The sequence below is a fragment of the Aulostomus chinensis genome, chromosome 14 (genome assembly GCF_037954235.1).
Source record: "Aulostomus chinensis isolate RoL2024-O1b breed Wild chromosome 14, RoL_Achi_v1.0, whole genome shotgun sequence".
In the NCBI taxonomy this organism is placed as follows: domain Eukaryota; kingdom Metazoa; phylum Chordata; class Actinopteri; order Syngnathiformes; family Aulostomidae; genus Aulostomus; species Aulostomus chinensis.
In genome coordinates, this window is record NC_141333.1 from 22,331,925 (window position 1) to 22,357,486 (window position 25,562).

General features: G+C 46.3%; 2 protein-coding genes across 5 annotated transcripts; both read right to left on the reverse strand.

Moving 5' to 3' along the window:
• Nucleotides 1-410: 410 nt before the first annotated feature.
• Nucleotides 411-19,558, reverse strand: cdh24a (cadherin 24, type 2a). 4 transcript variants are annotated; one of them, XM_086224529.1, is made up of 15 exons: nt 19,451-19,558; nt 19,132-19,187; nt 13,464-14,279; nt 11,035-11,329; nt 9,434-9,553; nt 9,000-9,167; nt 6,635-6,816; nt 5,831-6,087; nt 5,583-5,719; nt 5,316-5,437; nt 4,352-4,469; nt 3,914-4,222; nt 3,599-3,788; nt 3,084-3,483; nt 411-1,944 (listed from the first exon to the last, which is right to left on the reverse strand). In XM_086224529.1, the coding sequence occupies exons 3-15, from the start codon at nt 14,097-14,099 to the stop codon at nt 1,099-1,101; spliced, it is 3,780 nt and encodes a 1,259-aa protein (XP_086080655.1). In that variant the 5' UTR covers nt 14,100-14,279; nt 19,132-19,187; nt 19,451-19,558; the 3' UTR covers nt 411-1,098. The 4 variants fall into 4 exon arrangements, with proteins under 4 accessions (XP_086080655.1, XP_086080654.1, XP_086080656.1 ...); XM_086224528.1 differs by lacking the exon at nt 19,451-19,558 and having other exon boundaries at nt 19,132-19,248; XM_086224530.1 differs by lacking the exons at nt 19,132-19,187; nt 19,451-19,558 and adding an exon at nt 18,830-18,935.
• Nucleotides 19,559-22,447: 2,889 nt separating this feature from the next.
• Nucleotides 22,448-23,551, reverse strand: psmb11b (proteasome 20S subunit beta 11b). Its single transcript, XM_086225199.1, has one exon. The coding sequence runs from the start codon at nt 23,549-23,551 to the stop codon at nt 22,448-22,450; it is 1,104 nt and encodes a 367-aa protein (XP_086081325.1).
• Nucleotides 23,552-25,562: the final 2,011 nt, after the last annotated feature.

Consider the following 25,562-nt stretch of genomic DNA (forward strand, 5'->3'; position numbering starts at 1 on the left):
TTCCCAAACACATCCTGACACCTTGTGAATAATAAATGAATTTGAAATAGCAGCAGTCAATAACACTACACACTTTCAATGTTAATGATCATTGTGCTGCTGCCTGTGTGCCCAACACAAGGACACGCTTTGGTGTGTCATGCATCACATGATGGCTTTGCCTCAGTTTGTCTCTTTCTAGAAGGTGGGAGATAAATAAAGCTTCAGAGATAATTCTGGGTGAGCAATCGCACAATTATAACACAATTATAAATAATCTTGTGTGGGTGAAATTACGGGGACAATTTGGAGCTTAAGTCTGTACCACTTAAAGATTAATTTCTTGTGTGTGAATCCTTTCAGCACCCCCCCCCCCCCCCCCCCTCCTGAGCAATAACCACTGCAGCAGAGCTTGAGATCTATTTACACACGGACATCATTTACTGTACTTTCACAACAGTACACAACAGGCAGTGACAGTGACAATCTAATTCTTGTGTGTGCAAATTGCATAGTGAGCAGGTCCTGCTACTGCAGCGGTCACTATTTGCTCTACAGGGCTACGGAACATCAATATACAGAGCAACGTACGCGGTCCCACACACACCCGAGAGGCTCGCCAACACGTGGCAGTGCAGGCCCACACATCCGTCCTACTAGCCAATGCAAATGTTGCATTTAGATCCCAAGGATTTCTACTGCATGTGGCCCCCGTTAAATTATCAACATTAAATATCACTATTCTTATCAATATTTGACGAGGCCTATTTTCTAACAATGCAGCTTTCAGGGCTTCCAATCAATATTTAAAAAAAAGGTTAATTTTTCATAAGTTTTGCGTTGAAAGCCCAAGTGCATTATTAATATTAGTTACAAGAGCAGTGTGTCAAGTGACAGATTTCATATGCATTTTGTATAATCATAGTGGGAGTGAAAACTATACGCTGTGCACTGATTTCAACAATCTCCACTACCCAGCCTTCTGGATTATCCTGGTGAAGGAAACAACAACAATCTGTCAGCAGCTGTGTATTTTGCCGCCCTGCTGTGTCCAAAATCCATCTCTGTCAAGAGAGTTCTCCTCGCTCCAGCTTTCCTTAAAATGCGGCATGGAGTCTTCTAGAAATCCCATCTCTGCTGTTCTTTTTCTTTGACTTCGGAGTGTTTACGAGTCTCAGTTAGAGTGGTCTTTGGATCCTCAGCCCCCCCCTGCTGCTTCTCCTTCTCCCTCTCTCGGATGATCTCCACCAGCCTTTGGAACTTCTGGTTTAACTCCTCCATCCCTCCCACCACCCTGCTCTCGTCCTTCTCTCCGTCGCTCTCCAGCGAACTCAGTGACTCAGCCCTTGAATCACGGCCCTCAAACTCGTAAGTCTGCAGTGAGTCATAGGGCGGCTGGGACAGGTCAAAGGTGACCTGATCCAGACGGAAATTCAGTAGGTCTTCCATGCGGACAGGTGGTGGGTTGCCGGCTACTGTTCTCACAGGCTCCGCCCCAAACCCCCAGCCTCTGTTGCTGCCAAACAGCCCCCCAGGTAATGGCAAAGGCACCGGGGTCAAATCCTTCCTCTGGAGTCTGCACATGTTCAGTAGCTGTGACCCGGCAGCACCCACCCCACCGCTGCCGGACCCGTTAATACACATCCCTCTGCTGTTTGGGTTCAGCGAGCCCACAATGCTGTAGGTGTCTCCCTTCAGGTAGACGGGGGGGTTAGCAGACTGGATCTGACTGCTGCTGGAATCATTCTGCTCTGAAATGGAGGGAATGGAAGAATCTGTATCAATGTCATCTATGGTGCAGCTGGTGGCTCCGGTGCTGATCTGGGTCTGGGACGACCCCGGTCGGCCCTCTTGCTGGTTTGGCGAGGAGCTGGTCTGGCTTCGGCTTGAGGACTCGTTTGTGTCACAGCAGGTCAGAGTTGCAGGATCGTCGCCTGGAGCCGAGTCTGATTCTGTTGGGTTGATCTGTGAGGGAAATGAAGAGGGGAGACTGGAGGTGAGGGGGAGTTCACGCTCCTCATCATGAGATTCAGTCCCAAGAATCAATGTCTGACTTCAAAGACCCATGACATCAACCAGTCTTGATCAGTGGGGTGCAATCTGGATTTTTCAAATAGAAATTTAATTAATTTGATTTTTTGACAAATTCCAACACAAAGACTTAATACTTGAGGGTCCCTGTCATTCACTTGCCTAAATGAACAAAGGTCAAAGGTCGGATCCATTTCGGCTGTGTTTCTATTGTTGGTAGATCAGATGTGAGGACACAGCGGTGTATTTTAAAAAAAAATATTACTTTGAAAATGACACAAAAGGAAGAACAACAGAGTTCAGGCTGCATGTTAAATAAACACAGTTCAAACGTCTTTCTTGAGCCTACTTGTAACAACGGAAGGCTGTTTGATTTTGTGAGGCGGCTCTACAAACACTGACTCTAACGTCGCAGTCTTTTGGAAGCTGAACCAGCAAACATTGACAATGCCAGCGGTGAAAGGTCAGCGTACCAACGGGAGGAAGGAAGCTCACGGACAAGCAGACATCTCACACCTGTGAAAGGAGAAGTGCTTTAAGTTCCTGCAATTTGGGCTTTTTTAATGCGGGAGGAGAGTTGGTGGCGTTTCAAGGATTTATTGCAGTGACTATGTTTATTTTTCTCATGTCACTTATTCTAGTATTTGTTAACTATGTGTTTGTATTCCTTTAAATACGTGTTGAGAGGATCTCAGAGCCAGAGAGTTTCTGGGTGGTGCTCTCAAAGTGGCCATTTAGACATGAAATAGTCAGTAAACACAGCTGTTACGGCCAGTTGGGACCAAAGATTCAGGAGAAAACCAATTACACCTTGCAGCTATTTCAAACGCACCAGTCTGCAACGTCCTTAAAGCTGCCACAATGCGTAGTTCTCCGCCGGTGACCTCACACGCAGGTCGCAGACTGAGTGGAGACAGTCTGCAACCCCTGCAACTGTCTGGTCTCACCGTGAATCATGACTTTCCTCTCTACCTTCACTTCTGTCACCGTTAACCCCTGCGTTCACTTCAAAAAGACATTCAAATCCTTCCAGTCTTCCTTTGCCACATAACCATATTTGACAGTTCTCTGACCTTGGCCTGCTCCTGATTGGGTTTTGTGTTGGCGGCGTCTGCTCCACCGCCGTCATTTCTCTCTGCAACTTTGCTGTCCGCCTGCATGTGTTGTGCGTCGTAACCAGCGGGGCTCCTCTCAGGGGAGCGCAGCAGAGGCTCAAAGATTCTCTGGTTCTGGATGACAAGGGAATTATCGATGTAACCTCCGGCGTGCCCGTGCGTCAGCTGAGTTAGCTGCAGACCTGCCTCCAGCGGCCCGGCTGGATAATCTCGGAGAACAGGCAGCGTGTGGATGCCGTAGCAGAGGCGTCCGTAGAGAGGAGCGGAACCCGGACGTGGCTGAGGGTCCAGGCCCGGGCGCAGGTTACGACTCCAGCTGTACGTTCTGGCCCGTGGCAGATTCTGCTGCGTGTACCATCTGTGCCAACAGATACATGTCAGAGAAGCACACAGATGCATGCACACACACCCATAAGCCACCATCACAAGGATAAACTTTTTCCTTTTCCCCCGGTTTTTAGGACACAGCTCACATGTTTCTGTTGTGCATGTGCTGGATTCTGTGCATGCTCTGCAGCGCTGTAATGTCAAAAGCTGCAGTGTCTGCTTCCCCTCCCCCCTCGTCATCATAGGATATGATGTTCTCCCTGACATCATCCTCCTCGAAGGGTGAGTGGGAGTCTCGCTTCTGATGGCGCAATGACAGCGAGAGAGCACACACCACTAAAGGGCAAGAGAGAGACGCATGACCACATACTCCTCAGACATTGCAGAGGCAAGCTGACACAACTACTCAGCATCTTTCAAAAAGTCACAAACACAACTGAAGAGAACCATGAAAAACCTACCCAGCAGAGTGGTGACACACGCCAGCATGGCCAGTAAGGTGACCAAGCTGAAGACCAGTGACGGAGAGGAGGACGGCACAGGCAGACACACCAGGTGTCTCTCCCATCGCCGGTCCCTCTGTCTCCCCCTATCCTCTGTCTGCATGCCTCCCCGCAGACAGGGACAAATGGTCACAGTGACCGTGCCAGTGTTGGTAAGACCGGAGGCCCCGTCGCGCAGCACAACTGGCACGTAGAGGGTGAGTAAGGAAGAGGAAAAGCCAGGCAGGGGCTCCAAGGCCGACTGAAGCACCAGGCTGGCGGTCACGCCTGATAATGTGGCAAAAACACACACAAAATCAAACATGGTCACTGCACAATGAGCGCATGCCAGTTTTGGCTGGTGTCATATTTCTGGGTCATATATGAGACGGAAAAGCTGAGTGAACTGGCGCCCACCTCCGCTCTCCCTGATGGAGAGATTGAGAGCAGAGCTGGACTCTGGAGGGATGCTGAAGTGGACCGGGGTGTCCTGCCCCCCCTGGTCTCTGTCGATGGCTCGTAGAACCTGAACCACCTGTGAGACACACAACTGAATCGTCACTGTTCTGAACGTCTCCAAGGACTCGCGAGATACATCTGAGGACTCGCAGCACAGGGCAGAGGAAAACAACTATTTCTGCACCTTCCTTTGTCGTCGCTCTTATTTTTACCTCAGACGTCTAAAAAAGATTTTAATTTAAAAATCTTCCAAATTAAATTCTTGAGGTGCAAAAAATAACGTGTCTGTTGTGTCATATGGAACAGGAATGTAGGCAAAGGGACACGCTTTGTAGTCAGGGCACATTCGTGTCAGGTAATGCTTGGTTATTCCTTAGTTAATAGTTAACTAATGGGCCCGTAATCAATTACTAAGGTTGATTCTGGGTCTTACATCAAAGCTACACGGAAAAACTGGTGGAGTTGTAGGAGGTGCAGGGTCATTTAAGGCGTATGTTCTGTACTATAAGGGTCAGAAAGAGCGTTAATAACTAGTTAATTACGCTCACCTTATGCCTATTCAGCGCACATATTTATACAATTAAGCATTAAGTAACTGTTATTAATGAATAAAAGCTTATGGTGTGACCACTTAAAGTTCAACACTTTTTCAGTCCAAATGTAGAGTACATTCCACGACTGGAACCTGCGCACAGTCGAACATACAGTAATCATCTATAATTCATCATTTGGAATTCCAAAGCTCAGAAAAGCAGGATGAGATGAGTTCGCCTCCTCATTTCTTATCAAGGCTTTCACAAAGGGGGGGAAATAATTACATCCAGTTATGATACATGCTTTCAGAAACAGTTCCTTTCAGCAGCACAAAGGATGAAAACAGGAAACCAGTCTGTAACATCCTCAAGCCAAAACAAGAACAGACCTGACCAGGGGCACTGGAGTCACATACAGACGTTGTGTACTGCCTGTCCAATTCCGGCGCATTGTCATTCTGGTCCAGCGTCTCTATGGCAACCACAACCCTCGACACTAGGTTTGGATTGTCTGGAAAGAAAAGGAAACTGACTGAATTATCACTGAATTCCTTTCATTTTTACGGCACACTTTGTACTTTAAACTCCAGGCGCTGCTCTGAGTGAAATATGACCCAGGAGGCGCACGCCGCCTGAGGGCAGCTCGCCCAACATACCCCTCTGAGTGGCGATGACAGTGATATTATGCCACTGCTCCTGCTCTCGGTCCAGCTCCATCACTGTGCTGATGAAGCCCGTGTCAGAGGCGATGCGGAACAGAGCCTCAGGGTCTGACTGAGGATCGATGGAGTACCTGAGATACAGAAACAGGCACAGGCAAGATGATAGGACCAGTGAGGGAGAGAGAATGAGAGAGTGAGCGGCTACAAGAGAGTGAATCAGTGAGCGATGGTGTAATAAGCACCTGATGTTGCTGCTTTGTCCAGTGTCTGGGTCCACAGCGTAAACCCCGCCAACAGAGCAGACAGGGGGGCAGTTCTCAGACACGTCCAGGTGGTACAGACCCTGAGAGAAGCGCGGTGGTTCATCAGCATTAAGGACCATGACACGAACTGTTGCCTGGTCCTTGAAGGGACCCCTCCTCAGGTAGCGCGCATCCACCACCGGGTTGGCAACCTCCACGGCGAAAGTGTATGAATTGCGAGTCTCATAATCCAGCAGCTGTTGGATGACAAATAAAACAGTTTAAAGTCTGAGGCCACGCTTTATTTAAAGCTTTTCATGAATGATTCACGTCCATATGCTGAATACTTCTCCCTATAAACGTTAATGGGAGACGCATTCATCACTCACACACTGTATTTTCTTTTATCCCCTCTAATACATTTCTGGCTACGCACTCATTAAACTCTGTTCCTCCTTCACTCGCTGCAACCTTCTAATTCAACAGCACAGTAATGAGCTGTTAAAACCTTCACACATGCAGTCTTGCTCACCTCAAGTGAGCGGCACCTCTTCTTTTCACATTAGTCATTAATTAAGCAGCATGGAATCTTGGGAATGTGAAGTTGTCATGATTATATACAAATACGTTTCTATCAAATGGCCTTGAATGTCAGATTATACGTATTTACCTAATTACATAGCTTAAACACCCACATGTGATGTCACAGCCTCGGCTACTGTGAAAGCTTTTGTTGGTAATGAACTGAAGTTGCTTTATGTGGACTATAAAGTAGTTTTACATCCCTCTAAGTCTCTCGCTCACTTTGTTCAGCACAATGACAGCCTCTCTGTCTCTTCCAGTTATATTGAAGGTTTCAGCCTCCTCGGCGTCCAGGATAGTGAACTCCAGCTGGGCGTTTTCTCCCAGATCTGGATCAGTGGCAGTGAGACGGCCCACCTCCACACCTGGAGCTGCTAGCTCGGATACCGAGAACGACCACGCACCTGCAGGGAGGAAAGAACAAACACAAAAGCTGTGAGGTCGGCTACTAAATGGCAATGACGCACAACTGCAGGATGGTGTGTCTCAGCTTTTTGCTTATAAATGTAATGTACAGCTTTTGGCTGCAGTAGCGTTTCAATCATATTTCTCTAGACCGAGTTTAAGTAAACTCTATAAATGAATTACAGACCATCATATGTTCACTTGGTAGCACTTAACAATAAGGGAAGATTAACAACAGTTAACTAGGGAAGTTAATTGAAAGTGACTCAACTTGGTTTCCTATGGAGAACAACTCTGAATAGAGTGCAATAATTTGGACAGCCTTGTTTGGTTTGATGTAAGCATTAGCGTATGGTAGCTACCATTAGCCAATAATAAAAAAAAATAAAATAAATGCCAGACTCTGCTATGAAACTGACATATTCAGTCTGATTGCTGACTTCATCATCGTGCTACTGTCACACCGCCATTGACAATTTTGCTGTTATTCCATAATTGCGAGTTAAAATGGTTGCAGTTCCATCCCTTCACTTTAAACTGCGTGACAGCTTGACAGTTGGTCGGCCAAATCTAATCATTTGCACATGTCAAGCTTGACAAATGCGTGAGTGCAAATTAATAATAAAAATAAATGACTAGCTGCAGAGCTCCACAATAAAAACACTTCTGTAAAGCTTTGTGCCATGATTACCTCCGCCAGAGACATGACATCATCAAGTGTCTCTTTGTTAGCAGGATTCCTCAGAAACTAAAGGCTGCGATTGCAGCGATAGCTAGCATTAGCATGAACAGCTGAGTTACTAATGGTGTTCACGTTGGGCTCCGGGTTCCACCAAAGATGGGTGGATAAACGTCGTTATCTGAGGGATACGTGTTCCAAACGCTACCTTCTGGGTCTCAAAGAGAATTCATTAACAGTAAATTAAGTAATGCTTGTTCAGCACTCGTTCATTTCACCAGGCATCAACTCACTGTTATGAATGCAGCTCTTCTTACGGTGTGTAAACAGATTGTGGTGTTGCTATATTTGTACACGTGGCCCCCTTGGTTTTGGTACGCTCTCTCTCTGAGTTCTTTCTTATTCATATCACTTCATAACTTAAATCGTGAATCAAGAGCAGCGGTGAACTGAGAGGCTTCATAAATTCATCAGTGTTTATTTTGTTCTCGGCGTGTTTGAACCGCTGTATATCTGTCTGTGTGTTTAGTGGGCAGGAAAATGGAGCCAGTTGTCTCTGGAGCGTGTTGTTGACGTGGTGACGCTGCTCAGCAACAAGCTGCGAACGCTGAGGCGCGCTTTCATTTAATCATAGCATCCTGACTATTAAAATTCAGTTCCTCCACATTATAACACACATTTTAAAAAAATCACACCCCGCGCATTCAAAGAGCATAGTAAATGAGCCATTTGCTGCAATTGAGGCTTCATTGTCAAACAGAAAGTAATGACCTCGGGTACAGCGGCGAGGGAGGGAAGATATGGGCAGATTATCGGAGAATAAATAATACACTGCTGCCATTTGGAAATATTAAACTGCTTTTATAAAGCAATGTATTGGAGAATAATATATCAACAGGGGGAGAAGTGGCTTTAAACATGAAGATGAATGGCAGTCAGCAGAAGCTGTCAGGAAGAGGAAACAGGAGAGAGAAGCGATAATATGTAGAGAAATGCAGTATATGCCTCAAAGTGTTAGACACATTCTGCTGTGATTTTACTGTCTATCGAAGCAGAAAGCACTGAACTTTACAATGAAATATTAATAGCACGGAACAGAGAAAAGCTTGGATGAGAAGGAGCGGACATGATCTTTCACTCTTCTACGACAAGGCACAGTCCATTTGAACCTAAGGGACCAAACAGGAGCATTTAAAGGAATGTTAATGTAAGTCATCCTGACCAAGGTTATTATACTGCAATCAATTCTAAAAACAATGAATTAAATGGAATAAGAAAAGAGGAAATAATGTTTGATTGACAAGCTTTTTAAACTCAAGTTACTTTTGAGCTTATAATTTGAAACTGTCACGACAGCTTGGACCCAAAGGAGGCAAAAAAATATCAGACTTCTGTCACAAATGCCATTACAAGATCTTTCATCATTTTTATCTTTTCTCTCACGTACTTGGAGACAGAAAGCAGCCGGCAGTTAAGTGGGGATCTGATAACAGGGGTGCTTACTCCTTCTGAAGTGAGGGGGGTTGTCGTTGACGTCGCTCAGCTTCACAGTAACTGTTGTCGTCCCTGATAAACCACCCAAATGCCCCCCCATGTCTTTGGCTTGGAGGATGACCAAATACTCATCCTGGGTCTCTCTGTCCATGTCAGGCACCGCTGTTCTCAGGACGCCTGGCGGAGGAGACGCCAGGACCATGAGAGAAAATCACAATCAGAATTACTCAGTTTGGGAACAGCACAAAGCCGAAACATATCATCAGGAAGCCTCTGAGTTTGAATGTGTATAAAATCCAGCTTCACATATCGAACTGGGCATATGGCAGCAGAGATCTGCAGCACTGGGACTTAGCGTATATGGAGTAATCAGCAGCTGGCGTGCTATAATATGGTAAACAGCTTTGATAACATGCGTGGTGCACGTGAGGCCGTTACCAGACCTGTCTGAGGATCCACGGAGAAATAGTCCTGACCCTGAGTGATGGCGTAAACCAGCCGCGCGCTGTTTCCATATGTTGGATCATCGGCATCCCTGGCTGTGACCTGGATAATGGACGTGCCTGTGAAAAAGAGGAGGAGGCAGCAGGTCACAGGGCAGCAGAATGGTTGAAGCTGCAGGCCGGCTGGCGAGTGATACGCCACCAAAAATTGATATTTACAAAAACCAAACAGCGCAGGATTAGAAGGATAACCCACTTCTCTGCTGCTCATCCATACACACAGTAGGTTCCGAGCTTGAAGAAGGAACAGGACTAAATACCCAGTTATTGTGGTAAACAATTGCCTTCTATCTCTGGAGCTGTACCAGAGGGGGTGTATTTCCACACATTCGGCCGTAGGATTGTTTCTAGTATACAGAGAATGCGGATGGACAGAGGGAATTAGGATGATTCCACAGCAGCAGCAGCAGCAGCAGACTGAGCCGTGCTCGCTGCTCTCAGGATGTCAGACCGTCCATCGGGTCCAGACTGACATATAGAACTATAGACTACTGGATGGACTTGTGGTGCGGGTCCAGTGACTTGTGTGTTCCCCTCAATTTTATTCAAATGAGGGTCACATTTGTGCTTGGGAGTGAAAATTCTCATGATTGAATGAGCTGCTCTTTAACTTTGCCTTGATAATCACAGCTGCAGCAACTTAGCTGGTTGCTTCCTGCGACTGTAACAACGGCCGTTACAGTCGCAGGAAGCACACTTTGACTTTCTTTCTTTAACTGACTAAGTGACACAAAGACTAAAATTCACAGCAAAAGCTGTTCCTGGACAGTTTATAGTATTATTTATGTCTATGTATTCATGTAAGAAATATAATAACTTTGGCAACTCCCCATTTTCACCAGCAACATCATCAGAATTAAATGGATGTCCCGTTATTTTCCAATCTCTGCCCTATTTTATCGTGTTAGCATCAGAATTGTTTCGCATAGCCAGCACACAAACATCCACCTCCACGGCCATCATCATTCTGCTGTCAGGACAACAACCCCACTGGATTCTCTCTGTTTCTGTAAGCTAATCATAATCGTCATGGGCGGGGCTGAACATGGCTACAGTGAACATGGCTACAGTGAACATGGCTACAGTGCCCTTGCAAAACAACTGAAATAACTTTCTTTGCAGGAGATATATACATCAAGACATATATAAAACACGCTAAGCGACAGACGATGGAGAAACCCCAGAATGCTGAATAGCAAGCTTACAGCCGCTGTAAACCCAGACTTACAAAACAATGGCTCAAATACTGAGCCGGCACACACTGTCCTGAACTGAACTGTGAGTTTAGTTTTAATTAGCAAATAATTGCATGGTAACATGCAAATTCAGATATTCTAATAAATACTTGTTCCAACAAGTTTGACAGGAAATGCTGGATGAAACATTTGACTCAGCTGTCGGTTGAGATATCGATACAGTGGGACGCGAATATCGTTACGACCAGGGAGTTCTACCCACAGCGAGCTGTATTTGCGGCTCTATTTTGATAACGCCGTATTGGATACGGAGCACGTCATCAGCGACTTGTTTAGGTGTTGTACCTATGTTGGCCATCTCGGGCACCATTGCAACATATGGTTCGCTGGGGAAGACAGGCGGGTTGTCGTTGATGTCCTGCACTCGGATGATGAACTCGGAGGAGGGCTCCAGGGCGCGGCCAGATTGCCGGTCTGTAGCTGTTGCGATGAGACGGTACTGGTCCTTCTCCTCGCGGTCCAGAGACTTGGTCACATGTATGTTGCCTGTGTTGTGGTCAATCACAAACACAGAACCAACTCCTTCTCCCTCCAGCATGTACTTTGTGTGGCCGTCTCCTTTGTCCATATCCGTATGCAGCTAGGAAAGAAAAACAAAGTAAACCGCAGCAGCACCTTCAGGCACCGTCGCTGTTTGCTGACTCAGGTTCAGCTAATTAACAATGATCTCGTTGTCTGGCACATACAGCAAATATGACTATGTGAAATGGATTGATGTTGCGGCGAGATGTGCTCAGTGAAACTGAAGCGAATGGCACCAGGTGTGCAGAATACATATGGGACCAGGATGCCTACTGATGCATGCTGCTCATTAACTCATCGGACCACACATGCCACTGGGGGTTTGTTGAGGGTAAAGCTGCATCGATGTACACACTGGCCCTGCAAATGTCCTACATGTATGTGAGCAGATGCATTCCGCAATCACAGGCAGCATCCCTCTCTTTGTCTCCTTCATCCATCTGTCCCTTCCATCCCTTCTCATAATCCATCTGCCCGACTTCCTTACACCTTTGAAACCACCCTCCAGTCCTTGCGCCTCTCGCTTTCATCAACTTACCTCGGTCACACAGACATCTGCTCTATTTCCCTCTGTTTTGCTCTCTGGTGCAGAATTCTTGCTCGGTATTTAATGGCAAAGAGGATATTAGTGGAAGCAAGATAGGTAAAAGGCCAAACACACTGAAATAAAAAGCTGAAGAGATTACTCAGCCTTCATCACGCTGAGCTTTCTGACCAGGAACCTTCACATCTTTCAACCCTTAGGGTGCATTTGCACACATGTTCATAATCCACAAGGCTTACTCACAACCTCCGCTGTGGACCTTGGATACTCATGTGAACTAAAGCCTCCATCAACTGCAACAATGACAGTTCTCAGAGAATTTTCAACATTTTTCACAAGCCTCAGCAGGATGTTTAATTGCCCAGGATAGTCAAAGCAGAATTAGTGTTTTCATGCTTAAGACAGACTTGAAAGTGTCTATTTATTCCAGCAGGATGCATGTCAACATCATGTGGTCATGCCAAAGCAATTCACACACCCATGAGCATGCAGACGGCGACTAGGAGAAAATACAAGATTAGTGTTCTGTGCGTGTGTGTGTGTGTGTGTGTGTGAGTTGGAGGATAAAGTTAAGGATTATAGAAACTCCTGATAGCAAACCCTACAAATTGCTAGATAAGGGACTCAGGGTTTTTTATTCATCCACACCCACATCTTTTCTTCCTTAAAGCTAGCTCTGAATTTGATCCCACACTTCACCACGAGAGACATCTTTGTCAGAGTCAACTGCCTCTCTCACTCCCCTGCTCATTGCCCCCTCACCAGCTTCTCTCTTTTGTACAACCCTCCTCTCCTCACTGTCTAATTGCTGGCTCAGTCCTGCTGTGCTTCAGTCGGCATGGAAAACCCTCTCACAGTGGGAAAGAAATCATCCCTGCTTGCAAACAAAGCAGGAAGAAGAGGAAACTGTCTCCTCCGATTCCTTTGTAACTTTTTCTCCAACTATGTAATCGTAATTTTCTCCTCCTCTCACTCAAGCGCTACATCCACCTCCAGGGTTTGCTTCGCACTGCTCGCTTTGGCAGCCAAGTTCCTGGTTTTTTTGCCTGGGTAAAGGCACCTGTGATTTGAACTGTTGATAGCTCAGCTAAAACCATGCAGCAGCGATGGGTTTGACATGATCATCTCTCTATTTTTGGAAAAACAAACTGAGCTGCATCTCAGAGAAGCACTTGTGCTTCAACTCCCTCGCAATACCGAGATGGCTTTATTACATGAATATGTGCTTACGCTTGCAGAGGAACGAGCGGTCTCATGTGTCTACTGATTGCTTTAACGCTGCTCCCTGACTATATCAATAACAACCAGAGATGGAGATTAAACATTTATGAGGTGTATACTGCACTGGTAAGAATCCAATCTAGACTGTCACTATAAAGTATACCGCTCGCTCCAAAGTGGCTGGCAGCGTTCCCTGTTAGCGTTACAGCTGATATAATCCCACTCTGGGTGTACTGTGGCTGCCAGCAGCTACATTAGTGTGGAGCACCTGGCTGTGAAATGCTACAAGTAACCCCACGGGACCAGAATGGTTCAGGTGTTGAAGGCTGCTGGTGTGATGGCTGTAAAGTGTGTGACACACTAAAATGGAGGACACACACTAGACACGGGCGTGATCACATGCACAGGTATAGTAACGGTAGCTTACCCGACCAATCAGCACAGGCTCGGGCCCTTGGTACTCCTCGATCACAAAGAACTGGTTCCACAGCCAGCTCCTCCGACGCCGAGAACGGGGCAGGTGCAGCCCCGCCTGACTGTCTTCAGACTCTGTGACCCATTTAAAGCTACGCCGAGTCCTCTCAGGCATATCGCTGACACCTGTCTCCAGATGGAGCTCAGGCTGGAGAGCGTCCTCCTCGTCTGAACTCGGCACTACACTCTGATCATTAATTACACCTTCAACCTCTCCATTAGTCAAATTGCTTCTTTTCTGGTGTTCAGGGTTATGTTTAGGTATTAAGGATTTGGCAGAAGATTCGGGATGTTTAAGTACGACAGGCTGCCCCTCAGCATTGCTCTTATTATCAGCTGCTTTGTCATTTAGTATGAAAGCAGCAGTTGGTGAGGTTCTTATGTCGTCTCTTGCATTCTGAACACGACTTTCCGATTCTTTGAGCCCCACCAGAGCAGCAGAGTTGTCCACTGTCTCAGGATGAGGGAAAACTTGTCTTTTGCTTGGTTTTATATGTAAATCCTGATCTTCCTCTGAAGGGCCAGCAGCGATGCCACATCGCCCCCCTCTGAACAGGAAAAGAAGGAGTAGCACGATATGTTTTGCCATTGCTGAGTTGCACTGTTCTGTTGGATTCAATAAATGGCTCCTGGACAGCTGATCAGATGCAGGATTTTATGGCGGTCCATTCTTTGTCTTCTTCTTCTTCAGTCTTTTTAATACTCAGTCTTCTTCCTGCCTTTTCTTCCTCACATTTCCAAAGGCGGTATCCATGTTTGGTGCGCTCACCTGAGAGAAGACACAATCAGCATTAACTGCAATCATTAAACTTGAGATCAAGAGCTACGCTAAAACTGATTATTGCTCATTATCCAGCTGGATATATTTACACGCCAATGTGTAGAACGGAAATTGTTGATGGTATTTTTTGTACAGCTCGCTTTGCTTGCTGCTGTAAAAATAAATATACACGCCAACTTTGGTGCTGTAAAATGGGGACTTTTCTTCATCTGAATGACATCAGCAGCTCTGTCAGGGACGTCAGCAGCCAAAACCACCGGGTTGATATTCATGCTGAGGTCAATCTGTTACATTTTGGAACAGGAGGATACATGAATGATTTTTTGCCTGCCAGATCAAGCATTTAATTGACGGAATGGTCAGTGGCTAGAGTGGGTGACATCACGCATGGCGGGAGAGGCAGTTTAACTCGTCCTCACACATCATTTGAGGCCCATTTTCCTTTTTTTGATACAACCACCTTAGAATATTAGACATCTTGAGCCTCCAAGTGACAATAGTAACCTCCAACTGCCCAAAAACTCCAGGATGAAGTGAGACCAGGATTTTCTGGAGGGCAACTAAATCCCTCCAATGGAGGTCGAAAGAAAAGTGAAGCCGGTCAGTGGTGCCAGGCAGCCAGCAGGTGCAGCCTTTCACAGAGGAGCACACGTCACGCGGAGGGTCCCTCAGCTCCCCGAGTCAAGAAGCGGGAAAGGTGAGTGGATTAAAACCCTTCATCTGCTAGTGAGTGTTGATTCCAAATCCAGCGACGGACGACACGCAAGCATCAATAAAGCAGCGTGCGGCTCAGTGATTTGCGAACGTTTGGCAGGCTAATGAAGAATACATGAATACATGTTTAACAAATGGAGAAATGCAGCCAAGGAAGCTTGACGTGATCATGGTCCTTGATAAGGAGCGTTGTCCAGGGGTTGAGTAGATAAGGGACTTGGGAGGCTTCCAGCACTCAAGCCCCCAGTAGGTTAGAGCCGATGGTCGATGCCCTCGTCCATCGCCAATGGCATCTAAAATTGTGTTTTAAAAGTCTTCTTTATCTGAGGAGTTGATTCTCTCAGAGTTGATGTGATTCAGGACTTTAGTTCCTCCTTTGACTTGTGGAAGAGGAAAAAATCAGTCAACACCTCCACCTACTGTTCGCTAGTTTCCCATGAAACTTGCTCGGGTTTGAAACAAAAGTTACCCTTTCAAACTCACAATCTTTACAAGTGAAGATCATCAACTTCTGTCAGTCAAATCCGTTGTACAGTACAGGAATACTGGATCTCTGCACATAATCCAATACTGGTAAAACTGTATTAGTTTTAGATGAAGACGTCCGTGCTGATCTCAGACGTGTCTTTGGAGAGCTCAACCCTGCAGTGGCTCGTGACATACATGAAAACCCCCAACACGCGTGTGGACTCTTATCTATGTATATTTTACAGAGTCTCTCAGGTAGGAATCCAGGAGCTTTGTTGCTCGCTCTGCTGGCTGCTGTACGTGAAACCTGTTTGGCTTCATTTTACTGATCATCGAGGTATTCTCGGAGGATTAAGTGTGCTCTTAAAAATTTTCAATTAATTTGGACCTTCCGGGCCTGATGATAAGGTGGAGCTCAGGTACTTTAATGTCCCTCGTCACACACAATTGCCTGGAGTTCAGGTGATTGATGTCATTGCTAAAGATGGTCTCCCCATGCCTCAATGCCCAGTAGTGAAACAAGTTCCCCACGAGAGATTAATTAGACTCATAGATAATTTAATCAATGACTGTCCTCATTTCCCAAAAGTTTAATGATCTGAGTTTCGTTAGTATTTGAGTCAGATCCAGGCCATTGATCTCTGAAACTTGATGTACTGAAACATGTGTCAGCAGCTTAACTGTGTAATCGCAGCTTTTTCATCCACGACTTACCTGAATCAATCCCTCAGCTTCACTCTTCCCTGCAATGACTACGATTGCTGACATCTGTTATCACCTCTTTGCACACACACACACACACACACACACACACGCTGCAACAGTGCATGGAGGCATAGGCATAGATGCACGCGCGGAAACAAATTTCAACAAAGTTGTCATGAATGCATTTCTCTGTCGAACAGATTTACAGCGAAAGCTGCCGATGCTGAAATTGTCCCTGCATGACTTGCTATTCTTCACACATGATCAGCGCTGTGGCTAAACACCATGCATGACATAGTGCTTCTGACTAAATAAATAAGTGTAGAGTGAAAATGTGCTTTGATCCATTAACATGCAAATGAGCTCCGAGTGGGTCTGGGCGGATGCTCGGTTCTTTGACGACACAGTAAAACACGACACGTCCTGAGATGCTTCATTGAAATGAAGAAACATAAAAACGAAGCCAATCTTAATTTTCTCCTCTCCACTCCTGGGACGCAGGCTGGAGGACCACGCAGCCCTCCATCAGCAAACGCTGATTTTTCATGAAGGAATTTTTGCCAAAATCGGATGTTTTGAGTCGCTATTTGATCTGGTGTTTTGCTCAACAGCTGGTCCTTACTGACACACGTTGGCATTTTTAAATTAACGTTATTTTAATCTCTACACGGAAAAGCCAATAAATCAGACGTTGTTGATTCTTCATCATTGATGATGTGTGAAGAAGAGACTCGAGCAGGAAGTGACGGCCATCGCACCGATACCAGGCGACTCATACCTGCTGGTGACGATGACGAGCCGACGGCGCCACTCATCCCTTTCATGACGGCCCAATCAAAACCAACATGATTGACAGGGATGCAGGATGACATCGGCCCATCAATATCAGCAGATATGAGACATCCGTGTCTGAGTGATGGCCGATGTTTCTGACGCTCAAGTCTCTTCTTCATCGCGTTCACTCTCGCTGACAAAAATCATCAATTAATTTATGCTTTATCAGTATTTTCAGATGTCATGGAAAAAAAGCAAACTGTATTTTACTCAGGTCCACCGTGTTCACGTGATTTTCAGAGTGTACAATATGTACATTTTAAATAAACGTTCTTATACAGACAACATCAACGTCTGTGGTTACTGGCTATTGGCCAATCAACTGTTAGATATCAGGAAGTGATCCAGCGTCGTGCAACCATAATTGTTTCCTCATTTTACACACCAATTAAACCAAATCACCCATATGTAATGCTTCATGTTCAATCATTGTAAACCAGTGCATCTGTCTGCAGCCCTTCTAAACCTATAAAACACAAGATGTGATTCTCCCAAAAGACTTTAGTCTTCCTCGGCTATTGTGTATTAGCATAGATGGAGCTCACGGCTTAGATTTCTCTCTGCCAGCTTTGCTCCAGAACCACGTTGCCAGCAGTACATGTCATTCACTGTTGTTTGAAGTCTGTTGAGTGTGTTTGTGTGTGTGTGTGTGAGAGAGAGAGGGAGCGAGAGAGAGAGAGATGTGTGCACAATGTAAGGCAGGGATAGAGGATGAAAGCGTGAGGATGATTTGCTGTTGTTGGCTCAGAACGGAATGATGAGTGGTGACATAGCTCTAAATTGCAAATCGCTGTTTCAGTCTCACTTTACTCTGCACCGAGTCGCTTCACTGCAACAAGGCTATTTCATTTTTATTAAAAATAGCCTGTGCATGTCAGGCCTTTTACATAGGGAAAAATGGGAGATGGAGGCACTGAGAGAGAGAGAGAGAGAGAGAGAGAGGTGGGGGTGGGAGTACATTTGGAGGGTGCAGCCTGGATGGCTTAAATGACCAAAGCGTGGACAGATTCTGTTCCATTTGAGCATCCCTGGCTTTCTCTCCTCCTGCCATTCATCTTAATGCTTGTAGGCCACTCATCCACTCTCTCTCTCCCCCTCCTTCCCTCTCTCACTCACCGCACTCATAGAAATCTCTTAAGTCTCTCCGAATCAGACTGGTGAGGAGAGGCCCACTGCTCAGCACATCACTCACCTCATTATTGTCACCGTCTGACACTCAGACAGTTTAACCTTAAAAGATACCACAGCAAAACCTGCTGACTGAACCACCAGATGAGGGGAAGCTCCTGGTTACAAGGTGCTGGGCCTTTGCTTGTGTGTGTGTGTGTGTGTGTGTGTGCGCGTGTGTGTGTGTGAGTGAGAGAGAGATAGAAAATATAACGTTTTGTTTCCACATAATTTTGTAAGCACACGCACACACACACACGCGCGCGCACACACACACACACACACACACACACACATATCTGGGCAGCTTATTAGCCTGTCCAGAGCTGCGCTACACCGCCGGGAGCGTGACCTTGTCTTGTTGGAGACACACAAAATGAAGCATGTTAATGTGACTTACACACTCGGGCTCACTAGTATCATGAATCCAACGCTCCCAAATGCCGCTGCTGGCTACTGGGTCGCGCGACCCCTTCCACCCCCCCCCCCCCCCTTTTTTTCTTTTTTTTTTTTTGGTGTGCGAGCGTTTCCCGCCGCCGTGTGAGAGCGCACGCGGTAGGCAGGTGTGTAAATTGCGGCGCACGGACGTGGTCACGCGCGCATACACAAATCCGTACCTAGTAGCCAAGAAAAAAAAGAGAGAAGCTCACAGCGTCATCCGGACCATCTGCCGGAGCCTGGCGCTCAGTCCGGCTCGCCTCAGAGACCCGTCCGCGGACACATCAGCTCCTGGCGCGAGGCTCCGGCTCGGGTCTCGTGTCTGTGTTTGCAGACCGTTAAAAAAAACTGACGGAGGTGGAGCGGAGACCGCCTCACCGGGAAGGAGCGACGACTGGAAACTTGACGCGTCGGTGCAGGCGCGTGAGAGTACTTCGATAAACTAGTCGAACGCTGAAGCTTGGAAAAGTCCCCCAACAGAGAAGAAGAAGAAGAAGAAGAAGAAGATGCTTACCGTGTGTTCCTGCGGCTCCGCTCCGGTGCTCCGCTCCGGTGCTCTCCCGGTTTAAGCTGAAACGATCCAACGTGGGAAAAGGATGCTGAGGTTCATGTGAGCTCACCGTGAGGTCTGTCCCCTCAGCCCCCCCCCCCTCTCTTTCCCTCATCTCCCTCCCTCCGCCCCCTCCCCTCACACACACACACACACACACACACACACACACACACACACACACACACACACTCTCTCTCTCTTTCCCTCCATTAGTCTTAAACTATCAGCCGTGGAGGAAAGCCTCCCTAAAAGCCTGCTATTTCTGATGATAGCGACTCACTCGGGGTTCCTCTTTAACGGAAATGTCCTCACAAGTGTAGATGGAAACCAACAGCGTGCATATCTGATATTCTCCCGGGGAGGCTCCTCAAATGTAGTTAGGAGCATTATGGTCTTGTGTGTTGGTTCCTGGGAAGCGGCAGCAGCAGCAGCAGCAGCAATTACGCGAGCAGATGAAATCACCGCGGTCTTGTTCTCCCACACGCCTCAAACAAACCAGCGCTGCTCCGGTGTTTTCTCCGCTGAGACAAATTCCTTTAATGATGGGAATGTTTCGTAGATGTGTTTCTTCTCGTCATCGAGACTTCACTTCATTTTCCCCCTCCTCCTAATCAAACAACAGATGCAACTCATGCCAGCGATGGCTGGTTTCTCCTGTTGTCTCAGTTTTTGCTCGAGTCTCACTCATTTTTAACATCTCAGAGTTTCTATCTGTGGAGGATGTGAACTCGCTTGTTTTCAATCCAGAATATCAGAAACATGTCAGATCGTAGCAAAGTAAATCAGAAGCATCTCCAAGTGCGCTTTGGCCCACCAAGTATGGACGAGTATTTTGTGGCCAGGTAGAAATCTCCCTGTAGGTCCCCAGTTCCTGTGCTGTCATGATTTGCTGATGTCGTTGCGGCTGCAGCAGAAATCAACAGTCTTTTTGTTGAAGGACAGGTTTGACTGTGCTCATATTCAGCTGTTCAAAGCCTGAAGACTCAGGGTCTTTGTGTCATGTTACATTCAGACCATCGCCGCCGGCTTGTTTCTGGCCCTCAGTCCGACATGAAATTTGAGTTTTGACTCTGCAGGTGAAGGAAGTTTGATCTAGAAATCAGGACACGCTCAAGAGCTGGTTCACGATTTCATCAGTATCTGCATAGGTGCCGCCTGGTGGGAACCTTTCAGATCAATATTTCATGTAATATGTGATCAATTTGTTCCATGTAGAGCTGCAATTGCTGCTGTTTAAACTCCTTTATGGGTCTGATGCTGTGAATTTTTCATTCCTGACATTTTACAGATGAGACAGTTCACTGATTGACTGAAGCCAGGTTTACTATGACCGCATTAAAGTGACGCTCACACGCCTGTGAAGTAGCACATACATGTGACTGATACCACACACACGTCATGACACGAGCACTTTCCCAACCGGTGGTGTAGGTTTCTACTCGTATATTCTACTGCCAAATAGAAATAGAATTTCGCATTTGACAGGCGGGACAAATCGGATTCCACAGCCTCCCATCCAGATCTTTCAGACACTTTTATTCCCACAGTGAGATTTCCATCTTTAGATGATAACTGCTTTTACAGTGGCGCACTTTCACTCTGTGAGCGTGTGAAAAGTGATCGTTCATCCACTGGGTACAGTCTCGCTCTGCACATTGATGTAACTTGATCATTCTCAATTTTTTTCCTCCTTCCCCTGATGAAGAAACACATGTCTTTGGAGCAGCGGTGGTGATGTGAACTGTCTAGAAAACAAGGCAAGGAATGGGGAGGTACCTCTCCACATCCTTGTGGCCAGCTGGGCACGGAGGTTTATTGATGCCAAAACTACTGAGCAAGCACACAACAAAGCCGAGCAGCAATCAATCAGCCAGACGGGACTCGGGAGCACATTGGGACACATTTGCAACTGAAAATGTTCCCAGCTCCGACTCTGTGTGTGGCTGCAAGGGTCACATGTTCAAAGGGGTTCTGCACTGATGAACTTCAGAGTCTGTGACAGGTCAAATGCAGCAGTTTGCTCGGCTCAGGGTTCGCATGAGAGAACCCAAGGAAAGCGAACAGAAAGCTGTGAAGACGGCAAGCAGAGGGACCCCGACTGCTCCGTCAAACCCGATTCACTGTTCTTCTCGCCCACTGAAAACTTTGATAAAACCCAGTTCGTCTTTGCTAGCTCTCAGCACACATCTCACAAGCCTGCGAGCTTTTGCATGCGTACCCCAGCGTCGGTTCCACTCGTTTTGGTTTTCACCTACTCAATAATTCTGTCATTAATGAACTTCGGAAGATGGGAATAATGGATGACGCTTGGGATGATGGGAGACCTTCCCCTCGTACTCTCACAGCTGCCGTCAATCATTCGTCTGCTGTAGGTTTAAGAAGATTCTCTGACGTTCCGCTCAAGCAACTCGGCCTGTAATTTTGTTCATAGTCCTTGAACTACGTGCACGCGTCCGCACACGTGAAAACGTAATAAAAGACAGCGTGTAGAAGCGCAACCTGAAGCACCTCTCCAACATTTTGACATGTCATGGCTTCATCCGTATGCTGTAGCTTCTCCCCTACATGGTGGATTTCATTACTCTTGAGGCCGTTACTGCAGCACTGTCTTTACTGTCAGTTAGCAGCCAGAGGGGATGATCAGTGCTGGAGCTTTGCAGCTGAATGATTACTAGGATGCTTAATTTACTACCAGACTGCTCACACAGAATGAACAGGCAAGTTCAGCAAATTTTCTCTTATCCATTAATGTGGTGAAGTGTCAAAGGAACTTCAGAGGAATTGTGACAGAGAGCCCTAATCAATGTTCGAGTCATTATCAGCGCACAGTAGAATTGGTTCCCCCTATGGAAACACTTCAAGACCTTCACATCAGTTCAAGACCATGTTGATGTTCACTCTGCTCACTCGATGCCACTGTAGTCCTGCGTTCTGCTTCTCTTATGGGCATCAAACACATGCAAAAGTAGGTTTGATTATCACACAAACTTGAAGTGGATCATATTGGTTTAATGTCTACATTTCAAATGTTAGCCAGCAGCGTTACTTTAGCATACATTTAATCATCAGTGCAAACAAAACTTGAGCTGTTTATTAGAGGCAAGGATATGCATGCTCAAATCATTGGAGAAAAAGCCTGGAGGATGCAAATGCCTGTCCTCTTCATTAATTTAGTGTCTGCAGAAAAGATGCCATCACATCCCTCCAAAATACTCCCCAATGTTTGCCTTTCATTGCTTGTGCCACTTTTATTTTTATTTTATTTTATTCCATTTCTTTACACATCCTGTCTCTCCCTCCTCTCTCGTCTCTCCTTTTCTTTGTAATATTCAGCTTTCAAATCCTCTCTGCTCCTGCGAGTCCATCCTTTTGAGGAGATGTGATAGATGTCTACACAGTTTCCTGAGTACGCATCCCTGTGGGTCGCTCTGTACACCGCCTCCCTGGCTATTGCAATGGCCTCGTCCACTGTCAGTCTCCATTGAACCCCTTGGTCTAAGATGGAGTAGGCATAAGGTGATCCAGAGCCGACAGAAAACAGGGTTCCCTGCAGGCGAGTACCGTCACTGCACACGTAGACCAGACTGGGTCCAGAGAAACCGCCGCCCTGTCTGTCAGTCTGTGCAGTCTTTACCTTTGCTAAAGAGACCTGGGTGTCTTCAGACTTCACCACATCAGCCATTTCAACTGTTATTGTCCCTCTGTGGCTATCGAGAGTCATCTCTGTGTTGCCTTGGGCCTGGCATCCGTCTCCCTCTCCTCCATCCCACCCACACAACGTAGCAGCCACACACAGCTCAGTCCCTTTAAACGGGTGAAGCATGTGTGAAAGCAATTTGGCGGCTCCGCTTGTGGACAAGCGTCGACCATGTCGGAGCTGGTAGAGGCGCAATTCTCGAGCCAGAATCCGTTTCCAGAGGGCACAGTCTGCTGAAGTACCGGAGGTAGTGCCCACTAGGTGACTGTGAATGGGCAGGATCTTCTGGGAGGCTGGGCACGCCACGAGGTTTGAGCAGCTGGAACGAGTGTCTGCTGCAGCCAGAACACCGCCCTGAAACATGAAAGCCAGGGTGGTGGTGCCGTGAGACATAGGGAAAGGCAGAGGCACAGACTGACAGGGAAGGGACATGAGTGAGAACTCCTGAAGTGAGGCAGCACTGGAACTCTGAATGCTGCTGATTTGCCCAAACTGTACTGGACTTTCATCAAGGTACTCTGCAACTGGTATAAAAAAGTCAAACAGACTTGTCCTACTGCTGAAGGGCAAATCGGTTACATAGTTACAGCCAGTTTTCTTTCCAAAAGCCACAGGAGAACTTTCAGGGGTTAAACTGTACAGAAAGTCGTCGTCCTGGAAATTGCACAGATCCTGTAAAGCCATTGAATAGTTTGCAGTTGAGGCTATGAATATTCCAGAAGAATTACACAATTTCTCTTCTTTTCTTTCCAAGAAACTTTCCACAGGTCATCACAAAGTCAGTGAAAAGAGTGTTCGGGTGCACAAGAAACTTTTCAATATCGGAAAAAATACTCCTGTCCTCCAGAGTTGTAGAGAATCAATATGCAGCTTTCACACTTTATATAGTCATCAAGGCAGTGTTCATCTTCATGTGGTCATCTAAAACAACCCATGGGCAACTGTAACCAAGGCCTTGTTCCCCTCACTTCCAAGCATAAGAGTCAGTAGCCCATGGGTAATTAATTTTGGCTGCTATATCAGGTTGTTTTTCGGATCAGATTTCTTCAAAGTCTTGTGTGGGCGTAGGCCAAAGATGACGCTGGGTGAAGGCAAAGCTTTGGCTCGAGCGTATCAAATTAAGTTAGAGTCTGAGCTTTGATGCATCTCTCCCGTGGTATGATTCTAATAGAATCAAAAATACAGTAGAGTGAATAAAACAGCATTTTTGTTAGCTCACACGCAGCAGTCAGTCCACCAAAACCTTGGGAATTGATCCTTTAATGACCTGGCAACACAAGAATATCAGATAATCCTGCTTCACGCAGATTTCCTGCTCAAACAACCTCCTGTTTGGGAAACGTATGGTGAGGTGCCAGCATTATTTGATACACTACTGAGTGAGCTCAATAATTGTATGATTTATTAAAAAACTCAGTTACTGTACAATGAATTTTGAATATGTTGTCACTCCTGCTTTTTTAATGAATTAATTGAAAATGAGCCTTTGGCTGAATGCGGTTCATCTACATGGATGTTGAAGCTGCAATGTTCAGCTGCATGTACTGTTCCTTCTCATAAAAAGATAAATAGTCAGGAACATTTAGAGTGCTAAAAACGAAGTGCTCAGTTTAAACCTGGCCATTTACTGTTGTTCATTTGTTAATTCTTTCCAAGCTGGCAGCCGTCTGTTCAAAATATGTCAACATGTCTTTGTTTGCGGCCTATTTTTTTGTACTGGAAAAGCCTGCACAGTCGCCTCTCACATGCACTTAATTTTATTTACGTATCGTTCACTTCACACAGGGATGGTGTTTGTTACGAACCATTTCAACCTCCTCATCCCAGAGGGGTGAAAATCTGCCCGACAACTTCATAGGGGTTGACTCAGCCTCTGACAAAGTGGTAGATGGCTCAGTGGTCCGTGAGCGCTCTCAGTGCTGCAGGCCGTGTTAGCCCGCTGTGGAGGTGCTGGTGTCCACATCGAGGAAGACAGATTTAGTGGTCTTCAGGAGGAATTGGATCAGCGGCACATCCCGAGAATGTAGGACCCACCAAGTGCAGCTCAATTTCCGTTCATCCATTTTACATCAACATGACTTTTTCAACATGCGCGATTCACAGACCTGAAATGTGACAGTTGTTGCCTGGCTAGAGTGCCGTCATGATGGCAGAGGGAGCCAAGACTTACCGCAGCTCCGCTGCGAGGTTTTGTGCAGTGCAACACAAATGCTGCTCACTGAGTGACCTCCAATGAGGGCCCGTCAGGGGCCCAGTGTGGCAGAGAACCAGAACCCATCAGTGTCCAGCCTTCATCCTGTTCATATTCCATTGTGTGTCTGTATTTCAAATATTTTTTTATTATCTTTTCAGAGAAATACAAAAGGAAGAAAGGGAGAGAAAAAAAGAAAAAGCAGTTTTGGGCAGTTACATTGTACATAGAAACAGAAAGTAACAGTTTTTTGGGCCTAACATAGGCAAAGAGCAATGATCTAGTTTGGAGAACATGCTTACCCACTCCCCATCCAAACATTTTAGAACACAACTAAGGCATTGTGTTATCATTTAGCAAGCAGTAAGGCCAACCCCACAGAACCAGTCAATGCTGCATGAATCAGAGGGCCAAGTCAGGGCTCAGTTTAACCTGAAGCTTGAGTGTTGTGAATATAAGACAAGAAAGGTTGCCAAGTTCTAAAAGACTTTTAAGGTGGGTTAC

What these genes read in the sequence shown, in the direction of transcription:
- psmb11b (XM_086225199.1), bottom strand. Translation starts at nt 23,551, where the DNA reads ATGGCTTTACAGGATCTGTGCAATTTCCAGGACGACGACTTTCTGTAC.
- cdh24a (XM_086224529.1), bottom strand. Translation starts at nt 14,099, where the DNA reads ATGGCAAAACATATCGTGCTACTCCTTCTTTTCCTGTTCAGAGGGGGG. An exon ending in GCCCGAGATGGCCAACATAG is followed by an intron (nt 9,554 to 11,034) that starts GTACAACACCTA and finishes TCTTTTTCACAG; the next exon opens with GCACGTCCATTATCCAGGTC. An exon ending in CCCCCCTCACTTCAGAAGGA is followed by an intron (nt 6,817 to 8,999) that starts GTAAGCACCCCT and finishes TCCTCCCTGCAG; the next exon opens with GTGCGTGGTCGTTCTCGGTA.